Source organism: Podarcis cretensis (genome assembly GCF_951804945.1).
Source record: "Podarcis cretensis genome assembly, chromosome: 14".
Taxonomy (NCBI): Eukaryota; Metazoa; Chordata; class Lepidosauria; order Squamata; family Lacertidae; genus Podarcis; species Podarcis cretensis.
The window spans coordinates 50248999-50267501 of record NC_137183.1 but is presented as its reverse complement, the minus strand read 5'-3'; the positions used below and the strand labels follow the sequence as shown (position 1 = coordinate 50267501).

The 18503-nt window shown below is 44.8% G+C and overlaps 1 protein-coding gene across 1 annotated transcript; it reads right to left on the bottom strand.

Annotated features, from left to right (window-relative positions):
* Positions 1–362: 362 nt before the first annotated feature.
* COPS3 (COP9 signalosome subunit 3) lies at positions 363–17276 on the bottom strand. Its single transcript, XM_079953916.1, has 12 exons — positions 17119–17276; positions 9548–9677; positions 9170–9282; positions 9025–9074; positions 7861–7953; positions 6505–6684; positions 5201–5341; positions 3959–4132; positions 3569–3655; positions 2593–2706; positions 1127–1207; positions 363–674 (listed from the first exon to the last, which is right to left on the bottom strand). The coding sequence occupies exons 1-12, from the start codon at positions 17171–17173 to the stop codon at positions 621–623; spliced, it is 1272 nt and encodes a 423-aa protein (XP_079810042.1). The 5' UTR covers positions 17174–17276; the 3' UTR covers positions 363–620.
* Positions 17277–18503: the final 1227 nt, after the last annotated feature.

Below are 18503 nucleotides of genomic sequence, written 5' to 3'. Positions count from 1 at the left end.
GCTTTAGAAATGGGAGAGGCAGGTACAATTTGGGAGAATATTCTCCATTCATCCCTTGCCAGTCAGATTTGAGGAGTCTTTAATCTAGTAATAGCTACCACCAAGTAAAGGTATGTACCAATTTAATTAGGCGTGGCGGGTGGGGGGGGAGAGAATAAACCATTCCCCCTCCCTTAATAATAAGCTATCCTGCTCATATACAAAGTTCATTCAGAAAGGTTGTATTTCAAACAAATGAGGCAAAAAAAAAAAAAAAAAGCTTTTAGACCAACTAGCCCTGTCTTGTTCCCTGAAGAAGCAACATAAAACTTCTTGAATGTCTCATGGAGGAAAAGAAGGGCCATTATGAAAACAAAGCCATGTAAAACAAAAAGTAAATTATTTAATGCATTAACGATGTTAACCTCAAGATAAATCCACAACAGAATGAGATTTTTCCTTTCCTTGCAGAGAATATTTGGGGAATCACACAGTACTGAGAAGACATCATTTTAATTTTGCTCAATGTCCAGGCGAAACAGTTCTTTTTTTTTTTAACACTCTGATCCTAAAGGTGGTTCTCTTTAGTTTTTTTCTGTTTTTTGTTGCTCTACGACAGAGTAGCAAGTAAAATGTGATTTTCAAGAATAACTGGATGGTTTGCTTCCTGATTCGTCTTCCTGGGAGCCCATACTCTGTCAAGGAAAGGGAAAAGTTGTTAGTACCTACTTCCAAAACACAGGCAATAAGAAAAAGTACAGGCCACATTCGCACCATACATTTAAAGCACTATGATACAACATTAAACAGTCACAGCTTCGCCCAAAGGTCCTGAGTGCTGTAGCAGTTTGCGAAAGATGCTGAGAGTTGTTAGGAGACCCCTGTTACCCTCAGAGGACTACAATTCCCAGAGCAGTTTAACAATCAACACCTCTTTCCCTCTTCCCCATGTGATTTTTCTAAACATTGGAAATTACTAAGAGCTGTAATTTGGGGGTGACAAAGAGAAACAGGTCCTTGTGAATCCAGCAACTGCATATTCCCGCATTGCAGAGGGCTGAACTAGTTGGTCCTCAACGTCTCTTCCAAGTCTACAATTCTATGATTCTATGAAAAAGGCCAAACAGAGCTGAGTCCTGCCACTTACCTTCTGCACAAACTGAGGGTTCACAGTGATCTCCTGATCCATGGCTTTCAGTCTCTCATCAAGCTCTATACATTTCAGCATCTGGGGAGAGTCAGATTATACAGGACAGTCACAGTTTGTTAGCTTCAGCATCCACATTGAAGCCTTATGGTCAGACGTGTGTCAGAATTCCCAGGCACCACATATATAGCCTGTTTGCCAGACTCTTGGAATCCATCCCAGTAACCACTTTGAACTCTTTATCCTCTCTCCCTTGCCATTCATTTCAAGACTGCTGCTTTACAGATTTGGGTATCGTTACAAATACGTGTTTGTTGCTAAGAACCCAGGCATCTGGGGCAGGGCAGCAAGGAAGAAGAGAACATTGAATGTGTTTTCACTGGGCCGGTCAAGGCACCGTATTTTTCGCTCTATAAGACGCACCAGACCACAAGACGCACCTAGTTTTTGGAGAAGGAAAACAAGAAAAAAAATATTCTGAATCTCAGAAGCCAGAACAGCAAGAGGGATCGCTGCGCAGTGAAAGCAGCAATCCCTCTTGCTGTTCTGGCTTCTGGAATAGCTGTGCAGCCTGCATTCGCTCCATAAGATGCACACACATTTCCCCTTACTTTTTAGGATGGGAAAAGTGAGTCTTACAGAGCAAAAAATACGGTAACCACCAGGAAGTTACCGCTGCCCAAAGCCACAATCAATTCTGAAATGCAGCGACCAAGGGCAAGGAAGGAATTTGGCCCACCCCCTCTGCTGTCTCTATGGCAGGAACAGACAGAAGGTGGAAGAGGATCTGTTGAAAGGTGTCTGGGTGGTCTGCAGGAGGCTGGCAGCAGGCTTCCTTGATGCCCAATTGTTTAACCGCAGCAATCTGCACCAGGACCCCAGCCACAATTTTGCACTTGGCTCAGTGATTGATTCCCAGCTTAGAGGACTGCCATCTTATGAACCCACCTGGAAGCAAGGCCTATGAAACTCAGGGCGACTTATCAGAGAGTAAAAATGCAGAGATTTTTCAGCAGCGCCGTTTAAATCAGCCCTCACTCTCTCTTATATCCAAAATACCAGAATCTTGCCTTTCAACTTCATAAGCAGCATCAGTTTAAGGGCCTGCTTTCCATAAATTCACTGCCTGGATTCATCCCAAGGGCTTTAATTGTGAGGCTGGAAGATTCTGGGGGTGGGCTCTGTCCATACAGGAGAAAGAGGAAGGTGGGGACAGAATGAACTATGTTGCTTCAGACTTCCTGGCAGGAGGGTGGGCGGTTATCTCCTGTGAGTTAAATCAGAACACCTCCCAGAAAATTTGAAAGCTGGCACAGCAGTGACTAGAACCAGCTCTGCGTTGTGCTAGGTATTTGCATGCTTGTTTTTTAAAGAATTAATAGGGAATTCATAAAGCTTGCTGTTCTACTGACTCGTTCAGCTGCTCATGGCAACCATAACCGAGGTGAAAATGAAGGGTTATTTACCTCCTGATCGATATTGTGAAGCATAGCTGGATTGTTGTACTTTTCAGGGTTGTCATGGAAACATACCATACCATCCTTCTGGTTAATACTTGCAAAGATTTCGCCATCTTCTATCTGAAATAACAAGATTTTAGTGTTTTATGATTTGGGTGCTGTTCCTGTTTCATCTTGCCTCTGCCATCCCACCCAGAAGACCCTTCAATTGCCTGTATTTCCCGCATTTTAACTGACAGCAAAACCTCCAAGACAGGCAGTGCTCCCCTTCTCATAATCAGGAATGTGTGGTCTCCAAATAATAATAATAATAGTAATAATAATAATTAATAATAATAATAATTTAAAATTAAAAAACACCCTTGTTTTGACATGAAGATCAATACGTTTTGATTTGTGCTATCATAATATCATAATAATATCATAATAACTTTGCCTATCCTGGTAAATTAAGTTGTTAGGAATATTCATTATCATCCTATTGTACTGGTTAATGTTGACTACTTGCAATGACATCTAGTTTCTTTTTCCCCCTATAATTTTTTATTAAGTTTTCTATTTCACATTTTAGAATATTCATTTAAACAACCTTGAAATATCAGTGACTTCCCTTCTTCTCTTTCCATGGTTCATTTTGCATAACATAAATCCCTGCATAATTTAGATAAACTAAACCATTCAGCATTCCATTATTACATCCCTCAAAACTTATTTACACTGTTGAATTTATCTTAATGCTGCCCACGTTTTCAAATAAGCACAATTTTCCTCTGTATATTCAATAAACATTTTCCAATCTTCTTTAAACTTATGTTCTTCTTGTTCTCTTATTCTATATGTTAGGTCCGTAAGTTGTGCATATTCCATATGATCTCTAGTTTCAATTGTCTGCAATTAACTTGATCGCTACTGAAAGCAATATATGCAGAAAAGTATAAATAAATCCGACTTGACATTTCGTTCAAAAAGCAACATTCCTTACCATATGAAGGACATATTTTTCTGCTTCCTGAGGCCCCGATAGCTGCACTCTACTTGCCATGTCTTGTAACGACAGCGTTAAAAATGTCTGAAATCCAGAAGCAGAGCAGATTCATTAGAGATTTCTGCAAACTCTGACCAACTCCCATGGGGAACTAGCATCCTGTAAAGCACACACAGGACCACCCCTGAAAGCCTGCAAAAGGGCAGAAGCCAGGATAATCAGAAGCCAGGTGTGTGATGCTGTCGGCAGGTAACATTTTAGACTTTATGAAAGCACCCATGAGAACCAGACAAGCAATTTTGCCAGGTGGCAAAAGACCCTCAGCTAAGACACACCTGCATAACGTTCCCAAGGACTCATAAGAATACAGCAGAACGGATGCCTCACCTTAGTTAGCCTCTGAATGTTCTTTTTATAGAGAGATGACAAGCACTGCTTCACCAAACCCATATTATTATCCCTGGTGAAGGTCTCGCTGTGCTTATTCACCAGATTCCGTAGCTCCGAGGGCTTATTGGTTGCATACACTTGCGCTAATTCATGGTAGGCGTTGCTAAGTGGCTGTGATGAGAAAGCAAAATAAGACTTTTTCAAATGAATCATAGAATCATAGAATCATAGAGTTGGAAGAGACCACAAGGGCCATCGAGTCCAACCCCCTACCAAGCAGGAAACACCATCAGAGCACTCCTGACATATTGTTGTCAAGCCTCTGCTTAAAGACCTCCAAAGAAGGAGACTCCACCACACTCCTTGGCAGCAAATTCCACTGTCAAACAGCTCTTACTGTCAGGAAGTTCTTCCTAATGTTTAGGTAGAATCTTCTTTCTTGTAGTTTGGAACCATTGCTCCGTGTCCGCTTCTCTGGAGCAGCAGAAAACAACCTTTCTCCCTCCTCTATGTGACATCCTTTTATATATTTGAACATGGCTATCATATCACCCCTTAACCTCCTCTTCTCCAGGCTAAACATGCCCAGCTCCCTTAGCCGTTCCTCATAAGGCATCGTTTCCAGGCCTTTGACCATTTTGGTTGCCCTCCTCTGGGCAGAGAAGGGCAACTCAAAACACCAATGAGGACCCCCATTGGGAACTAGTGATCTCAAGAGTTGTCTTATCCCAACACAAAGCATTGGTCTATTTAGTCCAGTACTGCCTGCTCTGGCTGGAAGCAGCTCTCCAAGGCCCCAAGATTTCCCCACCTCTGCTACCCAAAATCATTGTTAGCTGGGGATGCCAGGGATTGAATAGAGGACGTGGACTGCAAAGGTTATGCACCACCACTGAGCAACACCTCTTCTCCTTATAACCTGGAATGAGTCTGCTATTCCCAAAAATCTCCTGTTCTTTTGTTTTTTCCTAAAAGCAGGAGAGAAAACAGACAACTCCGACTGCACAGCTTTGCCCATTAATTTAATTAATTCCAATTATTACTTTTACTAATGCTCAATTTTAAATAGCAAGTATTTTGATGCATGTTCCTGTAAATTCTGTTTTCTGCTTTAATTTTTTCCACTTTTTTGCACTGCTATGGCCCAAGAACTACTGCAATTAAAATTCTCCTCCTCCATCACAGTTTTGCCTTTAAAAAAAATAATAATGCACCAGTACAGGATTTCTGGAGTCTTACCTTAACGAACCTACCCACTATCTGGGAGGTATACTTCGGCAGTTGCTGCACTTTGCCAAGTAGTATCAATGAAACTAGGATATACTTTTTATAGGATTCCAACATAATATGACTGACTGCCATGGCAGGAGTTGTTATAGCCTGTAAAAGAAAAAAAATTAAGGGAGCAAATGAAAATCACCACAAACAAACAAATACACAGAGAGAGGCTGCATTTGCATTCAGTCCTAATCCGTGAGCCATGGTCAAGCAGATTATCCTGTGCACATGCAGCAAAAGCTCTCCCCTGTTGCTCCTCGTGTGCTCCAGTAGAGAAAAAAACTTCTGTTTCCTTCCAAACAAACCACAATCCTAAATCAATGCTTGCTCTTGGGTTCCCAGTCATTCTTTTCTCGGAATAAACAAGGAATGGTATATATGGGAATGGCTTGGTCCCTTCCCTTTTATACCAGGGGTGTATGTATACCAGGGGTGGGGAACCTCAGCTGCAGGGGACAAATGCAGCCCCCAAGCCTCTCCATCTGGCCTTTGGAACTCTCCCCCGGACCATGTCCCTGTTTTGCACCCTGGGTGATTCTGCCCAGCTGGGATACGTTCCCTGAACTCTGATCAGGCCTCTTGCTTGACTGGATGGAGGAGAGGGGTGTGTGCAGAAACAAGCCTATTGTATCCAAGGTAACATTTACATCCATTGTTCCGCCCACTTTTGCCTCTGCCTCCACCAACCACTGACCACTGACCACCAACCACTGTGGCCCTTGCAAGGTCTCTCAGAAGGGGATGTGCCCTCAGGCTGAAATATGTCCCCCCCCCCCAATATTGTATATCAATCCATTTGTTAGGCAGAAGCATCAGTTAAAGGGAACACTGTTAGGATATAGTTCCATTCCACCTTAAAAGGGACAGGCGTGACTGTTGTGTATCACATGCCTGTTTACGTCCAGCACAGTCTGCTGGGAACTTCCATTGTATGTTGCTTTTGCTATACTGCTGTTTTTGCTGGACACAAAGGGAAGCAGACATATTTTTCCTTTGTTCCTGAACTATGCTGAATCACAGCACAGACTTGCTAACGGCCTATACTGTTATGGGTGCTAAGAATTGTCTCCAGGTGAGGATAGGTTTTGTAAGTGGAGGAAGTCTTATTTTTCATTATTTGCAGGCTCTTGCTGCAACCAGAAATGACTGGGGAAATCTAGTAGCTTCTGATGCGCCCATCAACAGAGCTGTTACAGCCTGAAGTTGACCCCTCCTGAGGCACAGAGAGCTCTCCTTCAACACACAGGTGAGGTGGGGGAAGTTACCTGCTCATAGAAGTACAGTGCTCTTTCAAAGTTCTTCAGCCCAGTGTATATCATTCCACCATAGTAGTAGTAACATAGAAAGTGCTTTGCATCGTAAGCCCCATTCTCCTTACAAATATCCATCATGTCCACATCTAGATACGGAAGGGCAGGTTTAAAGCATTTTGCTAACAAACAGAGCTGAAACAAAGCAGACCAGAGTTACCAAAAACAAACAAACCAACCAGCCACTTTCACACACTGCCTTTGTTCAAATCCAATCTTTCCTGCTTTAAGAACAGAGCTTTAATCACAAGTCATGGCAAAATGCTAACAGAATTACATTATGAAACCTTATGAAAGAACAAGATGCTGGGAGTCTCAGCCCCGTTTCCTCCCTGAAGTGAAATAACCCTAATAATTTGGGCTCCTGAGAAATATGGACCATTACATTGGCAGTCAGGAAAGAGTGAGATTAGGGCAGTGATGGCCAAACTTGGCCCTCCAGCTGTTTTGGGACTACAATTCCCATCATCCCTGACCACTGGTCCTGTTAGCTAGGGCTGATGGGAGTTGTAGTCAGCTGGAGAGCCAAGTTTGGCCATGACTGGATTAGAGGGTGGTCACAACTGCATTTACAAAACATGCAAATGGCTTCATCAGGATGCTTGAATAACTCTTTCAAAAAACCTGGGTTAATGTAGGTGTAGCAGAACTTTTGACTGCCTTCCCACTTTATAAGCCTGCAAGTCCCACTATTATTCATGCTAAAACATGTTAACTGTTGCACACCGAACCACTCAAGGTTATGCATGTCATACAAAGGTGTGTTAAGCGTTGTTTGTTTCTATTTGGTACTTTTCTGGTTAGGCTTTATGTTTGTTTTAAGCATGGCATTACAGATCCTCTAACAGCTTGTCTCATCTCTGGAGCCAGAATGAAAGAGAAACGGAACAAGCTTCTCTGTCTATTGAAGTGACTTGATGCCAATTCACACAGCTACCTGGAGTCACAAGGTTACTGGCGGCACAATGTATCTGAATACTTCATTGCTGTAAGCAACTTTATCTATTCCCGGGATTGAGTCGAAAGCTAAACAGGGAGATGCCTTGTCACTGTTGACCAACTGCCCACCATGAACAACTAGCTTTGTAAGGAACTCTGCAGTGCTGCAGGAAAGGTCGCCATGACTCAGAAGTTCTGCAGCAGCACAGCAAGCAGCAGACATACTTGATGAGCCTTTACTTTTGTTTCAAGCTATTCACTGGAATATACATGGCTGGAAGGGATCATGAGGATGTTTTGCTGAAGCTTCCTGCACTGTGAGCACCCTTGAAGCAAAAGCACTCAGCCTGTTAGCCTTCCAGGTTCCCTTACCTGGCAAAGATCTGCATGTATTGAGGTCAGCTGGTTGGTGTTCATCTGCATCTTGTCTATGGCTTGCCTGAGAATGCCAATTCCTCGCAGGGGCTGTCAGAAAGGTAACAAGTCTCCGTTAGGGAAGCCTCCGCAAGGGACCCCGGCGGCAGCACTTATAAACGAAAAGCCACCAACAACTGACTTTAATCTAATAAATGACATTTCTCTACCGTGAACATTAAAAAGAAATCTTGCAGCAAAAGGAAAACAAAGGTTCAAATCATTTAAAACAGAGAAACAAGCATCACTGATAAAAGAGCACAAGGAAACAAGTGTGAATTATCAGGGAGGGCCCGAGAATGAGTCGTTTCAGTGGTGGCCCCACTTCTATGGAACGCTCTTCCCGGGGAGGCACAGCTGGTGCCATCACTAGCAGTTTTTAGGTGGCAGGCAAAAACACTCTCATTCACCCAAGTATTGGATTTTAATTTTAGCAGGGTAGGATGTGTGTGTGTATGTATTTTAGGCTGTTCGATCCTTGGTGTCCCCCCCCCCCCGAAATGATTTGTATTGCTTTTCTAATATTACCCAATTATAAAATTTATACAAATACCAATTAATTCTGTTTTAATGTTAATTTGTTGTAAGTCACACTGATTTTCATTTTTGAAAGAAAAGGAGCGATAAATAAAGAAAATGAAGTTTTTACTAAATAGCAGAGGCACCAAATCATCAGTGTCTCCCCCCCCCAAAAAAAAAACCTCAAGGAGCAGAGCACCCCAGAGGGTAGGCACTACCATGAAGAAGGCCCCTCTCTCTACTGGTGCCAGATGACACTCAACAGGTTGGAATGCGATCTGCAAGGCCTCCTTTTATGATGCCAGTGATCTACCAGGCCCAGTGATCTAACATGGAATGGTGGTTCTGCTGTATCCCAGGCATTGGAAGGGCTGGGAAACATACCGCCGGTCCCAGGGTCAGAATAAAAATATCTCCTCTAGTATAAAAATAGCAAAGTTATGTTGTGCAACATACTCCAAAGAAGTGAACAGGGACATACCAACAGAAAAGAGAAAAGGTTCAGAATTAGTGCACGAGGAAAGGCAAAATTTTAGTTGGCCAGAAGACATGTACTATCCCAGCACCCGAAAGAGAATCTGGAGCATGTTTGGGCTTGTTTACCTGCTTCCGCTCCACAAGGGCATTGGTTAACTGGTGACACAGGCCAGCAACTAGAGACAATGAAACAAGAAAAAGAAAGAATGAGAAGCCCCACAAGGCGAACACGTCAAACGTGGCAAGATGCAAGGCTGCCGAAGTAACTCACAAGTGTCTGTTGCGTATCGAATGTGTTCCCCATTACAAGTGCTGATAAAAAGCTGGACCTGCGAGAATAACGTTTCGAAGTCAGGGACGCTGGGCATGGAAAACTTCACGAACCTGAAAACGAAGACAGAACCCACGTTTTAACAGGAGCTTTCACGTGAAAATGGGCACGGCTCTTAAAAGCTGCCAGAATGCAGAACAGGACTGCTCCAAAGGCAATGAACCATTGCTTCAATCTGCACATTCTAACATTTCTTGCAATGGAAACATAGTAATATGCAACCTTCGTGAATAAAAATATAAAAACTTGCATACAGCAAGTCCATACACCCTTTCAAACCTTCGCTTCAAAAATTTCAAATGAAGGAAAGTAACTTACAAGACTGCAAGAACCCCTAAGGAGTGTTCTTGAACATCCAGGGCACCGAGCACCGTATCCAGGTGAGAGAGGTTTTTTGCTAGCAGCTCTCCACTTTTGTTGATCAGTTCACAAAGCTGAGTCATTTGCCCTGGAACAAGAAAAAGGGGCTGTTACATTTCAGCTCAATAAAAGTATATAAAGCAAAGGCTCCCCGTCGCACCTTTATGTACCCTCTGAGTTTGCACCAAGTGCAAGGACATAGGAGGCTCCCTTGCACCAAGTCAGACCTTTGGCTCACCTTGCTCAGTACGTCTGACACTGACTGGCAGCATCTCTCCAAGATTTCGGAGAGAAGCCCTGCCCAGTTCTACCTGGGGAAGTCAGGGACCTTCTGCATGAAAAGCATGTGCCATGGAAATATGACCAGCATCATTATCTTGGGCAATGAATAAGAGGACAATGCTTCACAGTTCTTTCTCTTCCTAGAGGGGAAGGACACACCTATCTTTGAAGCACTGCTGTTATGGTCTAGGAAGAAATGATAAAGGGGCAGAGATGAGAAGGGAGTGTGTGTGCTGCAAATGAACCTTAGCTCTATTTTGAGCTGAACCTGTTTGCACCGATTGGCTCTTCATAAGTACATTCGGAGTGGTGAAAAGCCTCTTACGGAAGAAGAGAGATACATTCCAGCTCTACAATTCTATGATGGAATACGATGGAATAATGGAAGGCAATGGGTGCCTTCTACAGAGAGAGAGGGGTGTTTTAACAGGTGCTGCAGATAAAACTGATTGCCTCCTTTGCTATTATTCTACAAACACCACTTGAACCCCTCCACCACTGCCCCCAGCTGAAACTGAAGTAGTGCCCCTCCTATTCAACACTGTTGACACACCCATCACGACACCATACAAAACTTGAGCTCCGAGCTCCGAGTAAGGAAGCGCAAGAGAATGGGGGTGCTAGAGTCCATCTCCCCACCTCCAGTTCACACAATGCTTGAGAATCCACTGTCATAAGGTGTGGCAATCACCACTAGCTGGAAGGCAGCTTGGGAAACAAGGATTAGAGTCCAATGGTTCTCAGCCTTGGGTCCCCAGATGTTTTTGGCCTACAACTCCCATGATCCTTAGCTCACAGGACCAGTGGTCAGGGATGATGGGTGTTGTAGGCCAAAAACATCTGGGCACCCAAGGTTGAGAAAGGCTAAATTAGACGAATCCACAGAGATGTTGAGGTTCATCAATCGCTATTGGCTACAACAGCTGAAGGGAGCATCCATGTTCAGAAATTGTCTACCACAGAATATCAGAAGAGAGCTGTGGTTGGGCGCTGTGGGAAAGAGGTCAATCAAACTGGCCTGTTCTTACATCCAGCCATTTCCGTGAAGGGTCTGCTGCTAACGAACTTCGGCAAACTGTATTTTTAAATTGTCCAGCAAGTTGGAAGCACCCAAAGTTAAGTGCAGCATGAGAATGCAACAGGGACAGCCAACCTGGTGCCTTCCAGATGTTGTGCTGGCTGGGACTGATGGGGTTTGGAGTCCAAACAAGATCTGGAGAGCATCATATTAGCTATCCCTAGTCTCCAAGCTTTAAATAAGCAAGAACATCAGTTTGTGGGAGTTTAAGTAGATTCTAATATAATATGAATTATGCTTCACTTTTGTAGAGGGTTTAATTTTCAGATTAAAACAGCTGGAATGTGAGGTAAAACAGTGAAAATCCGGAGACACATGAAATACCATGGACAGCACCACAGCTGAAATCCTAGAACAGCTATTGAAAAAATAGTACAAGTCTTTCCTCAAACCTTAGATGAAGCATTTATATAGAGCAGGCTGGGCAAATGCAGATTTAGATTTAGCATTAGATATCTGCGTGATGTGCAGCAGCCTAGCAAGGGTTTCTGACTGCCAGCCATTTTAACAATGACAACAAGTGAAAGCCTCTGTCACTGGCTTCTGAAATGAAGGAAAGTTGAAATGGGGGATGAGAAGGGGATTTTTATGTGACAAAGTTGACAGCTGGTAACAAAAACAAATTATTGGGGTATGCATGTATTCAAGTGGAGCTCTGTGCACTCAGCTACAGTACTATGCAAAAATCTGGCTCTAGTTAGTGGATCTCAGGGATCTAGGGGGGAAAAATAGATCCCTCAAGCCTGACATTTGCCCCGCCACAATGCAAAAAAAATGCACTGTACAATGTTGTTTATTTATTTAAATGAAGAAATTATGAATCCTCCAAGAAAACTGAGCTTTTTTTAAAAAAAGGCATGCAAATGCTTTCACACCTGGATTCCTAGGAGTACGAAAAAAAATTACAGCTCTGAGCTCATCTATTGTAGGTACACAAAGCTGTGCTCCAAATTCAAAACTAATGACCACAAATACGAAATATTACTTTGGCTCAGTCAAAAGTGACTAGGAGCAAAATTAGAAAGCATCAGTGCTAGTTATTTTTTTAAAGAACATAAGACAACCTTAAAGCTTCCCTTTGTTCCAATTAACAGTCCCAAACAAGATGTATGTTACTGCATGCAGAATCTTTAAGTGGTAGCTGGCGTGGGGTTGGGGCTCCTGCAAGACATATAGCTGTGCTAAAGATTAAGAAACGTACATTAGGTTCTACAGAACACTGTGAAGCTATTCTAATGCTTTCAACCACATGCTAAGTCATGAATTCAAACAGGTCTGACCCAACACCCCCCCCCCGCAAAATTACCATCTGTTCACTAGGATGCATATTTCAGAGACTGGCAAGATTTTTAAAAATTATGTGCATGCAGAGTATAACCTGAGTTTAAACAATATTGGGCAGATTAAGCTGAACTCCTACAGTATGCATAAGACACTCAGTGTTTCTCATTCACACATAAGCTTTACCAGTTAGATCAACACTACAAACCCCTCATCAGAAGACCACAAGAGTCACATGCACAAGATGTCCCATAACCTCTGAATGCAAGGTTTGGGTACGAATCAGAGAACAGAATGGCAGCATAAATTGTATCTTTTTTGTAAGACATATACTCCTTCCTCTCTGAAAGATGAACCATTATTTAGACTAGTGATGGCTAATTTCTGGCATTCCAAATGCTTCTGGCTACAATTCCCACCACCCCTGACCACTGGGCATGCTGGGAAGGGGCTGATGTGAGTTGAGATTCCACCAACATCTGGAGGGCTGCACGTTCCCTGCTCTGCACTGCTGTTTAAAAACAACCACACCAGTAAAACATAGCACACAAAACGTTTGAAAGACGTGCTCCCCAACACTTCTCACCCCTCCTCATTGTCCTCCCCAACATGCTGGCACCCCTTTTCCAATTGCCACAAAGTTCAATGCAAAGTGTCAGGCTGTGTCTGAAAAGAACTTGCAAGATTATTCACTTCTGTTCCCTGATTAACCCTGAAAATCCCCTGTAGACATTGAGCCTTTGTTCCTATGCATTTAGCACTGCCCATCTTATCTCTGGAAAACCCTGGCTTAACAAATGCTGAGCAGATGCAGCAATATATTTTGAAGAGTGAGCAAGAACAGAGCTGTGCTGAGTTAGGGCTGGCTTGTTTTGGTAGCATCTATTCCCTTCCTTCCTTAATTTTATTTGTACACTGCTTTGCTACAAAAAATATGCTCAAAGTGGCTTAACAACACAGAAAACAGGAATACATTTCAAACAAACTATACAAAAATAATTTTATAATAACATAGCAAAACAATAGCAGTAAAAAAAAAAAGATAGCGAAAATAGCAAGGGAGTGTCACAGTTTCACCTTAGTGCTAGAAACTTCCTTGTCTGCAGACATAAACCTTCAAATAAAACTTAAAGGATCTCCTTGTGCTGGTAGGGTTTTCCTAATGTTCTGTCGACATGGTATAACTCTGGCAAGATGGCCATTCACGTCTTGCCCCCATTCATTCTTCCCCTTGTGCTTTGAAGCCTTGCTCTGAATGGGTAGATGGTTCCATCTCTCCCCTCCCCCCAACAACTTCAAAGCCTTCCTCAAAAGCCATCACCTCAAGGCTTGTAGCTCAAAATCAAACCTAAGGATTAGTAACTACTCGCACTTGCTACCCTCATCTCTCTAAGATTCCTTTTCTACTGTCAAAAAGTAGACTAAACTCCTTGTTGGTTAGGAATCTGTCCTTTTTAATGTCATTCTTCAAAGCCCCAATAACAATGGTAGTTATTTATTTGAATCCATTTATTGACACCCCACTCCCCCCCCCCCCCGGGCAGGGACTCAAGGTGAAAATATGAATAGCTAAAAACATAGGGGAAAAACAATAAGTAGTAGTAGTAGTAATTACTGTTAGTAGTAATAGTAGTAGCTGTCACAGCCACCTGGTAAAGGTAAAGGTAAAGGTACCCCTGCCCGTACGGGCCAGTCTTGACAGACTCTGGGGTTGTGCGCCCATCTCACTTAAGAGGCCAGGGGCCAGCGCTGTCCGGAGACACTTCCGGGTCACGTGGCCAGCGTGACATCGCTGCTCTGGCGAGCCAGAGTCGCACACGGAAATGCCGTTTACCTTCCCGCTGGTAAGCGGTCCCTATTTATCTACTTGCACCCGGAGGTGCTTTCGAACTGCTAGGTTGGCAGGCGCTGGGACCGAGCAGCGGGAGCGCACCCCGCCGCAGGGATTCGAACCGCCGACCTTTCGATCGGCAAGCCCTAGGCGCTGAGGCTTTAACCCACAGCGCCACCTGGTGCAAGGCACTAAAAGGAGACTTCTCCATGTTTAGGGAAGCTTTTAATGTTTAACAGACTATTGTATTTTAATATTTTGTTGGAAGCCACCCAGAGTGGCTGGGGAAACACAGCCAGGTTGTCGGGGTATAAATGATAAATAATAATAATAATAATAATAATTACTATTATTATTATTTACCTAGTTTTAGCATTTATATTCCTCTTAACCTTCAAAGAGCTCAGGGCTGCACACATTATCACAGTCTTATTTAGCATTAGCTTGATAACCATATCCAAAAAGGAATTCTATGCAGATGAATAAGGTGGTTGATGAAGGAAGGGTGCAGGGTTCCACTGCTCTTCTGCACCTAAGATATATACCAAGCAGCCAGCACAGAAACACAGCAGGCTGCTGCAGAACAGACAGTGCACTACATCCTTTTTTAGTGAATCCAGCAAGCTGGTAGAAATGTTTTGCAGACAGTAACATTGGTAGGCTTGTTTCAAGGCTGCATTATCATCATGGCTTATTGTCACGGTAGCATCATAAGAACGTAACACTAAACAGACTGGAGCAAAGGCGCATCTAGCCCATCATCCCACAGCGGCCAGCAACATGGGTTGGCGAGCCTCCGCAAAACCCACAAGCAGGACATGAGAACAACATAAGAACATAAGGCGAACCGGGTGGATCAGGCCAATGGCCCATCTAGTCCAGCATCTTGTTCTCACAGTGGCTGACCTGATGTCCGAGGGCAGCCTGCAAGATGGACATGAATGCAACAGCACTCTCCCGAGCTGCAATTCTCAGCAACTGGTATTTGAAAGTATGACATGTGACAGTGGTAGTACAACACAGCCATTGTGGCTAGTAGCCTCTGATAGCCTTGTCCTCAATGAATGTGTTTCATCCTCTTTTAAAGTCATCCAGATTGGGGGCCATCACTGCCTCCTGCGGAAGCAAATTCCAGTTTAACTGCACTGTGTGAAGGAGGACCTTTATCTGTCCTGAATCTTCCAACATTCAGCTTCGTTAGATGTTTACAAGTTCTTTTTTTTTAACATACATTTTATTAATCTAGATGTTCACAAGTTCTAGCATTGAGTGAGGGAGAAAAAACCTCTCTCTTTCCGCTTTCTTGATAAACTACTATGTCACCTCTTGTCACCTCTTTGATCTGAACTAGAAAGTCCCAAATGCTGCAACCTTTTTTCATAGGAGAGTCGGTGGCCACCACGGCCTCCTGTGGGAACCGATTTCCATAGTTTTAACTAAGTGCTGCGTAAGAAGTCCTTGCTTTTATCTGTTGTGAGGAACAATTGAGGGAGTTGGGTGTGTTTAACCTGGGTAAGAGGAGACTGAGAGGAGATATGAAAGGCAGCTTCCAATATCTAAAGGACTGGGACATGGAAGATAATAATAATAATAATTTATTATTTGTACCCTGCCCATCTGGCTGGGTTTCCCCAGCCACTCTAGGTGGCTTCCAACAAAGATTAAAAATACATTAAAATGTCACCCATTAAAAATTTCCCTGAACAGAGCTACCTTCAGGTGTCTTCTAAATGTCAGGTAGTTGTTTATCTCTTTGACATCTGATGGGAGGGCGTTCGACAGGGCGGGCGCCACTACCAAGAAGGCCCTCTGCCTGGTTCCCTGTAACCTCACTTCTTGCAGTGAGGGAACCGCTAGAAGGCCCTCGGAGCTGGACCTCAGTGTCTGGGCAGAACGATGGGGATGGAGACGCTCCTTCAGGTCTACTGGGCCGAGGCCATTTAGGGCTTTAAAGGTCAACACAAACATTTTGAATTGTGCTCGGAAACGTACTGGGAGCCAATGTAGGTCTTTCAAGACTGGTGTTATGTGGTCTTGGCGGCCGCATAACAAGATGGAGCAAGCTTGTTTTCTCTTGCTCCAGAGCATAGGACCTGAACGAGTGGCTTCAAGATACAAGAAAGGAGATTCCGTCAAAACATCAGAAAGAACATTCTGACACTAAGAGCTGTTTGGAAGTGGAACAGATTCCTGCGAGAGGTGTTGGGCCCTCCTTCCTTGGGGGTTTTTAAACAGAGGCTGGATGTCCATCTGTTATGGATGCTTTTGTTGAGATTACTGCATTGCAGGGGGTTGGAATGGATGACCCTCAGGGTCCCTCCCAACTCTGAAATTCTATGCTTCCAGTGTTGGAAGATTTATGTTGGATAAAAGGAAGATCTTCAAGCAGCGCATAGTTGAACTGTAACTCACTCCCACATTGGCAATGACGACCACCGACCTGGATGGCTTTGAAAGACAGAATATACAAATTCACGGAGGACAGGGCTACTCGCCTTGGTGGCTAATCTTTGCCTCCACAGTTGGAGGCAGCAATATCAGTTGCTGGAAAATGGTCTTGTGCCCAGGTCCTGCGCGCTGGTTTCCCCGCAGGCAAATGTTCATTCACTGCGAAAGTAAGATGGGCCACTGGCCTGATCCACAAGGCTCACTGGTTGTCCACGAGTTCCAGCACTATTTCATTCTAACCATCCCTAAACCTCTTCCTCCACCGCCTTTACAACATGCGTCGGATCTGTACCCCCCCCCAAAAAAAATCCCTTGCACGAGGCAAACGTTAAAGGGGTTAATCCTAAAACGACCCGCGAAAATGGGGAGCCGCGCCCGTTTCCCTCCCGAGAAGGCAGCCAGGGGGCTTCTTTCCCCGACACCCACCACCACCCAGGAGCGGGATTCGAACCCACGTCCCCCTCCGCCGCCTCCTCCTCCTCCTCCCACCAGGCCGCTTTCGCTCTGCCCATTCACGTGCGGAGCCGCCCGGCGGGTCCCCCCCCCCCCGCTTGACACCCCGCCAGCCCCCCCGGCCTCGCCCCCTCAGCCCGGCTCCCCGGCGGTCACCTTGGGCCGAGAGCTGCCTGACGCTGTTGACGAACTGCTCCAAGGCGGACGCCATCTTGGCGGCTCGCGGGAGGCCGCGGCGGGAGAGCAGCGAGGCGGGGGAGACGGAGCGGGCCCCGCGCCGGGGAAGGAGGCGGGAGGAGGAGAGGAAGTCGCCTCTTCTCCCTCCTGAGGCAGCGTCTCCGCCCGCGCGGGGCCAATCAGACGCCGCTTCGGAGGGCCGCGGGGGCGGAGCTCCCCGGGCGTCATTGCCGGCGCCGGCGCGCGCGCCTAAGCAAGGGCGTTGCCATGGGAACCGCCGCTCCAGGCCCTCAACCCGGAAGCGGCCTTCCCCGGTGTAAACAGAGGCGGCCGCCAACTGTCACTCGCGCTCTCGACTCGTTTTGGACCGGGGAAGGGTGGCTTCTTTAGCCTGGCACCGCAACCCGCCTTGTCTGCTTTCAAATTGTCGTCATGGAGAAGCACCCAGCCCGTAATAAACTGCCTTATCTCCCTCCCAGATAAGACATTTAGGTGGCCACAATGCCCTTTGCAGCTTTCTACCCTGTCTAGCATACAAAAGCATAGTACGAATGCAGCGACAACCCAGTCTAGTTGCTAAGGGTCAGGGTGACGTCAGACGCGGTGTGACGTCACACAGAGTACTTGGCGCCACTCAGAAGCACATGGCATCTTCCGGTTATGGCTGCTTCTCACTTCCCTGCTTCTCACTTCACTATCACATCATCGTATCATCATCATTGTTTTGTTGCTGTTTGGGGGAGTGTAGCACAGTTACATAAGCAAAAAGAACAAAAGATCCTTGTGGCAATTTAAAGATCAACACATTTTAATTTATTTATTTAGGTGCATTTGTACCCTACTCTTGGGCCAAAGAAAGCACAGCCAATTGCATAAAATCAGTTTTAAATCAGACAGTCCCTGCCTGCAGCCTTACAGTCTAAAAAAAAAATCCACATTACAAAAGGGAAAATGGATAGGGAGGAAAGAGGAAGAAAGCAAACTCGGGCAACCTTTATTAAATAGTAGTTCTCATAATGACTGACTTGCAGAGAAACAGCTCAGGGGCAGGAGGTGCCTAATGGCACAAATTTCCATGGATTGGAGAATCTACAGTACTTCATCAGATACTTTAGATCAGGCTTCCTCAACCTCAGCCCTCCGGATGTTTTGAGACTACAGTTCCCATCATTCCTGACCACTGGTCCTGCTAGCTACGGATCATGAGAGTTGTAGGCCAAAAACATCTGGAGGGCTGAGGTTGAGGAAGCCTGCTTTAGATAAAGCAGACTCAAATCCATAAAGAGTACACAGAGTTCCTGTTTTCTGCTGAGCGTGGCACTTTTGTGTGCCAACTTTCTACTGAGGATTCTAATTTCTAATTA

Bases quoted from the DNA above. Each gene is read 5' to 3' on its own strand.
- COPS3 (XM_079953916.1), bottom strand. From the start codon at position 17,173: ATGGCGTCCGCCTTGGAGCAGTTCGTCAACAGCGTCAGGCAGCTCTCG. The intron at 9,075-9,169 runs GTGAGTTACTTC...CATTGTCTCTAG, and splicing joins TCGATACGCAACAGACACTT to TTGCTGGCCTGTGTCACCAG. The intron at 5,342-6,504 runs GTAACTTCCCCC...TTTCTTTTACAG, and splicing joins CACTGTACTTCTATGAGCAG to GCTATAACAACTCCTGCCAT.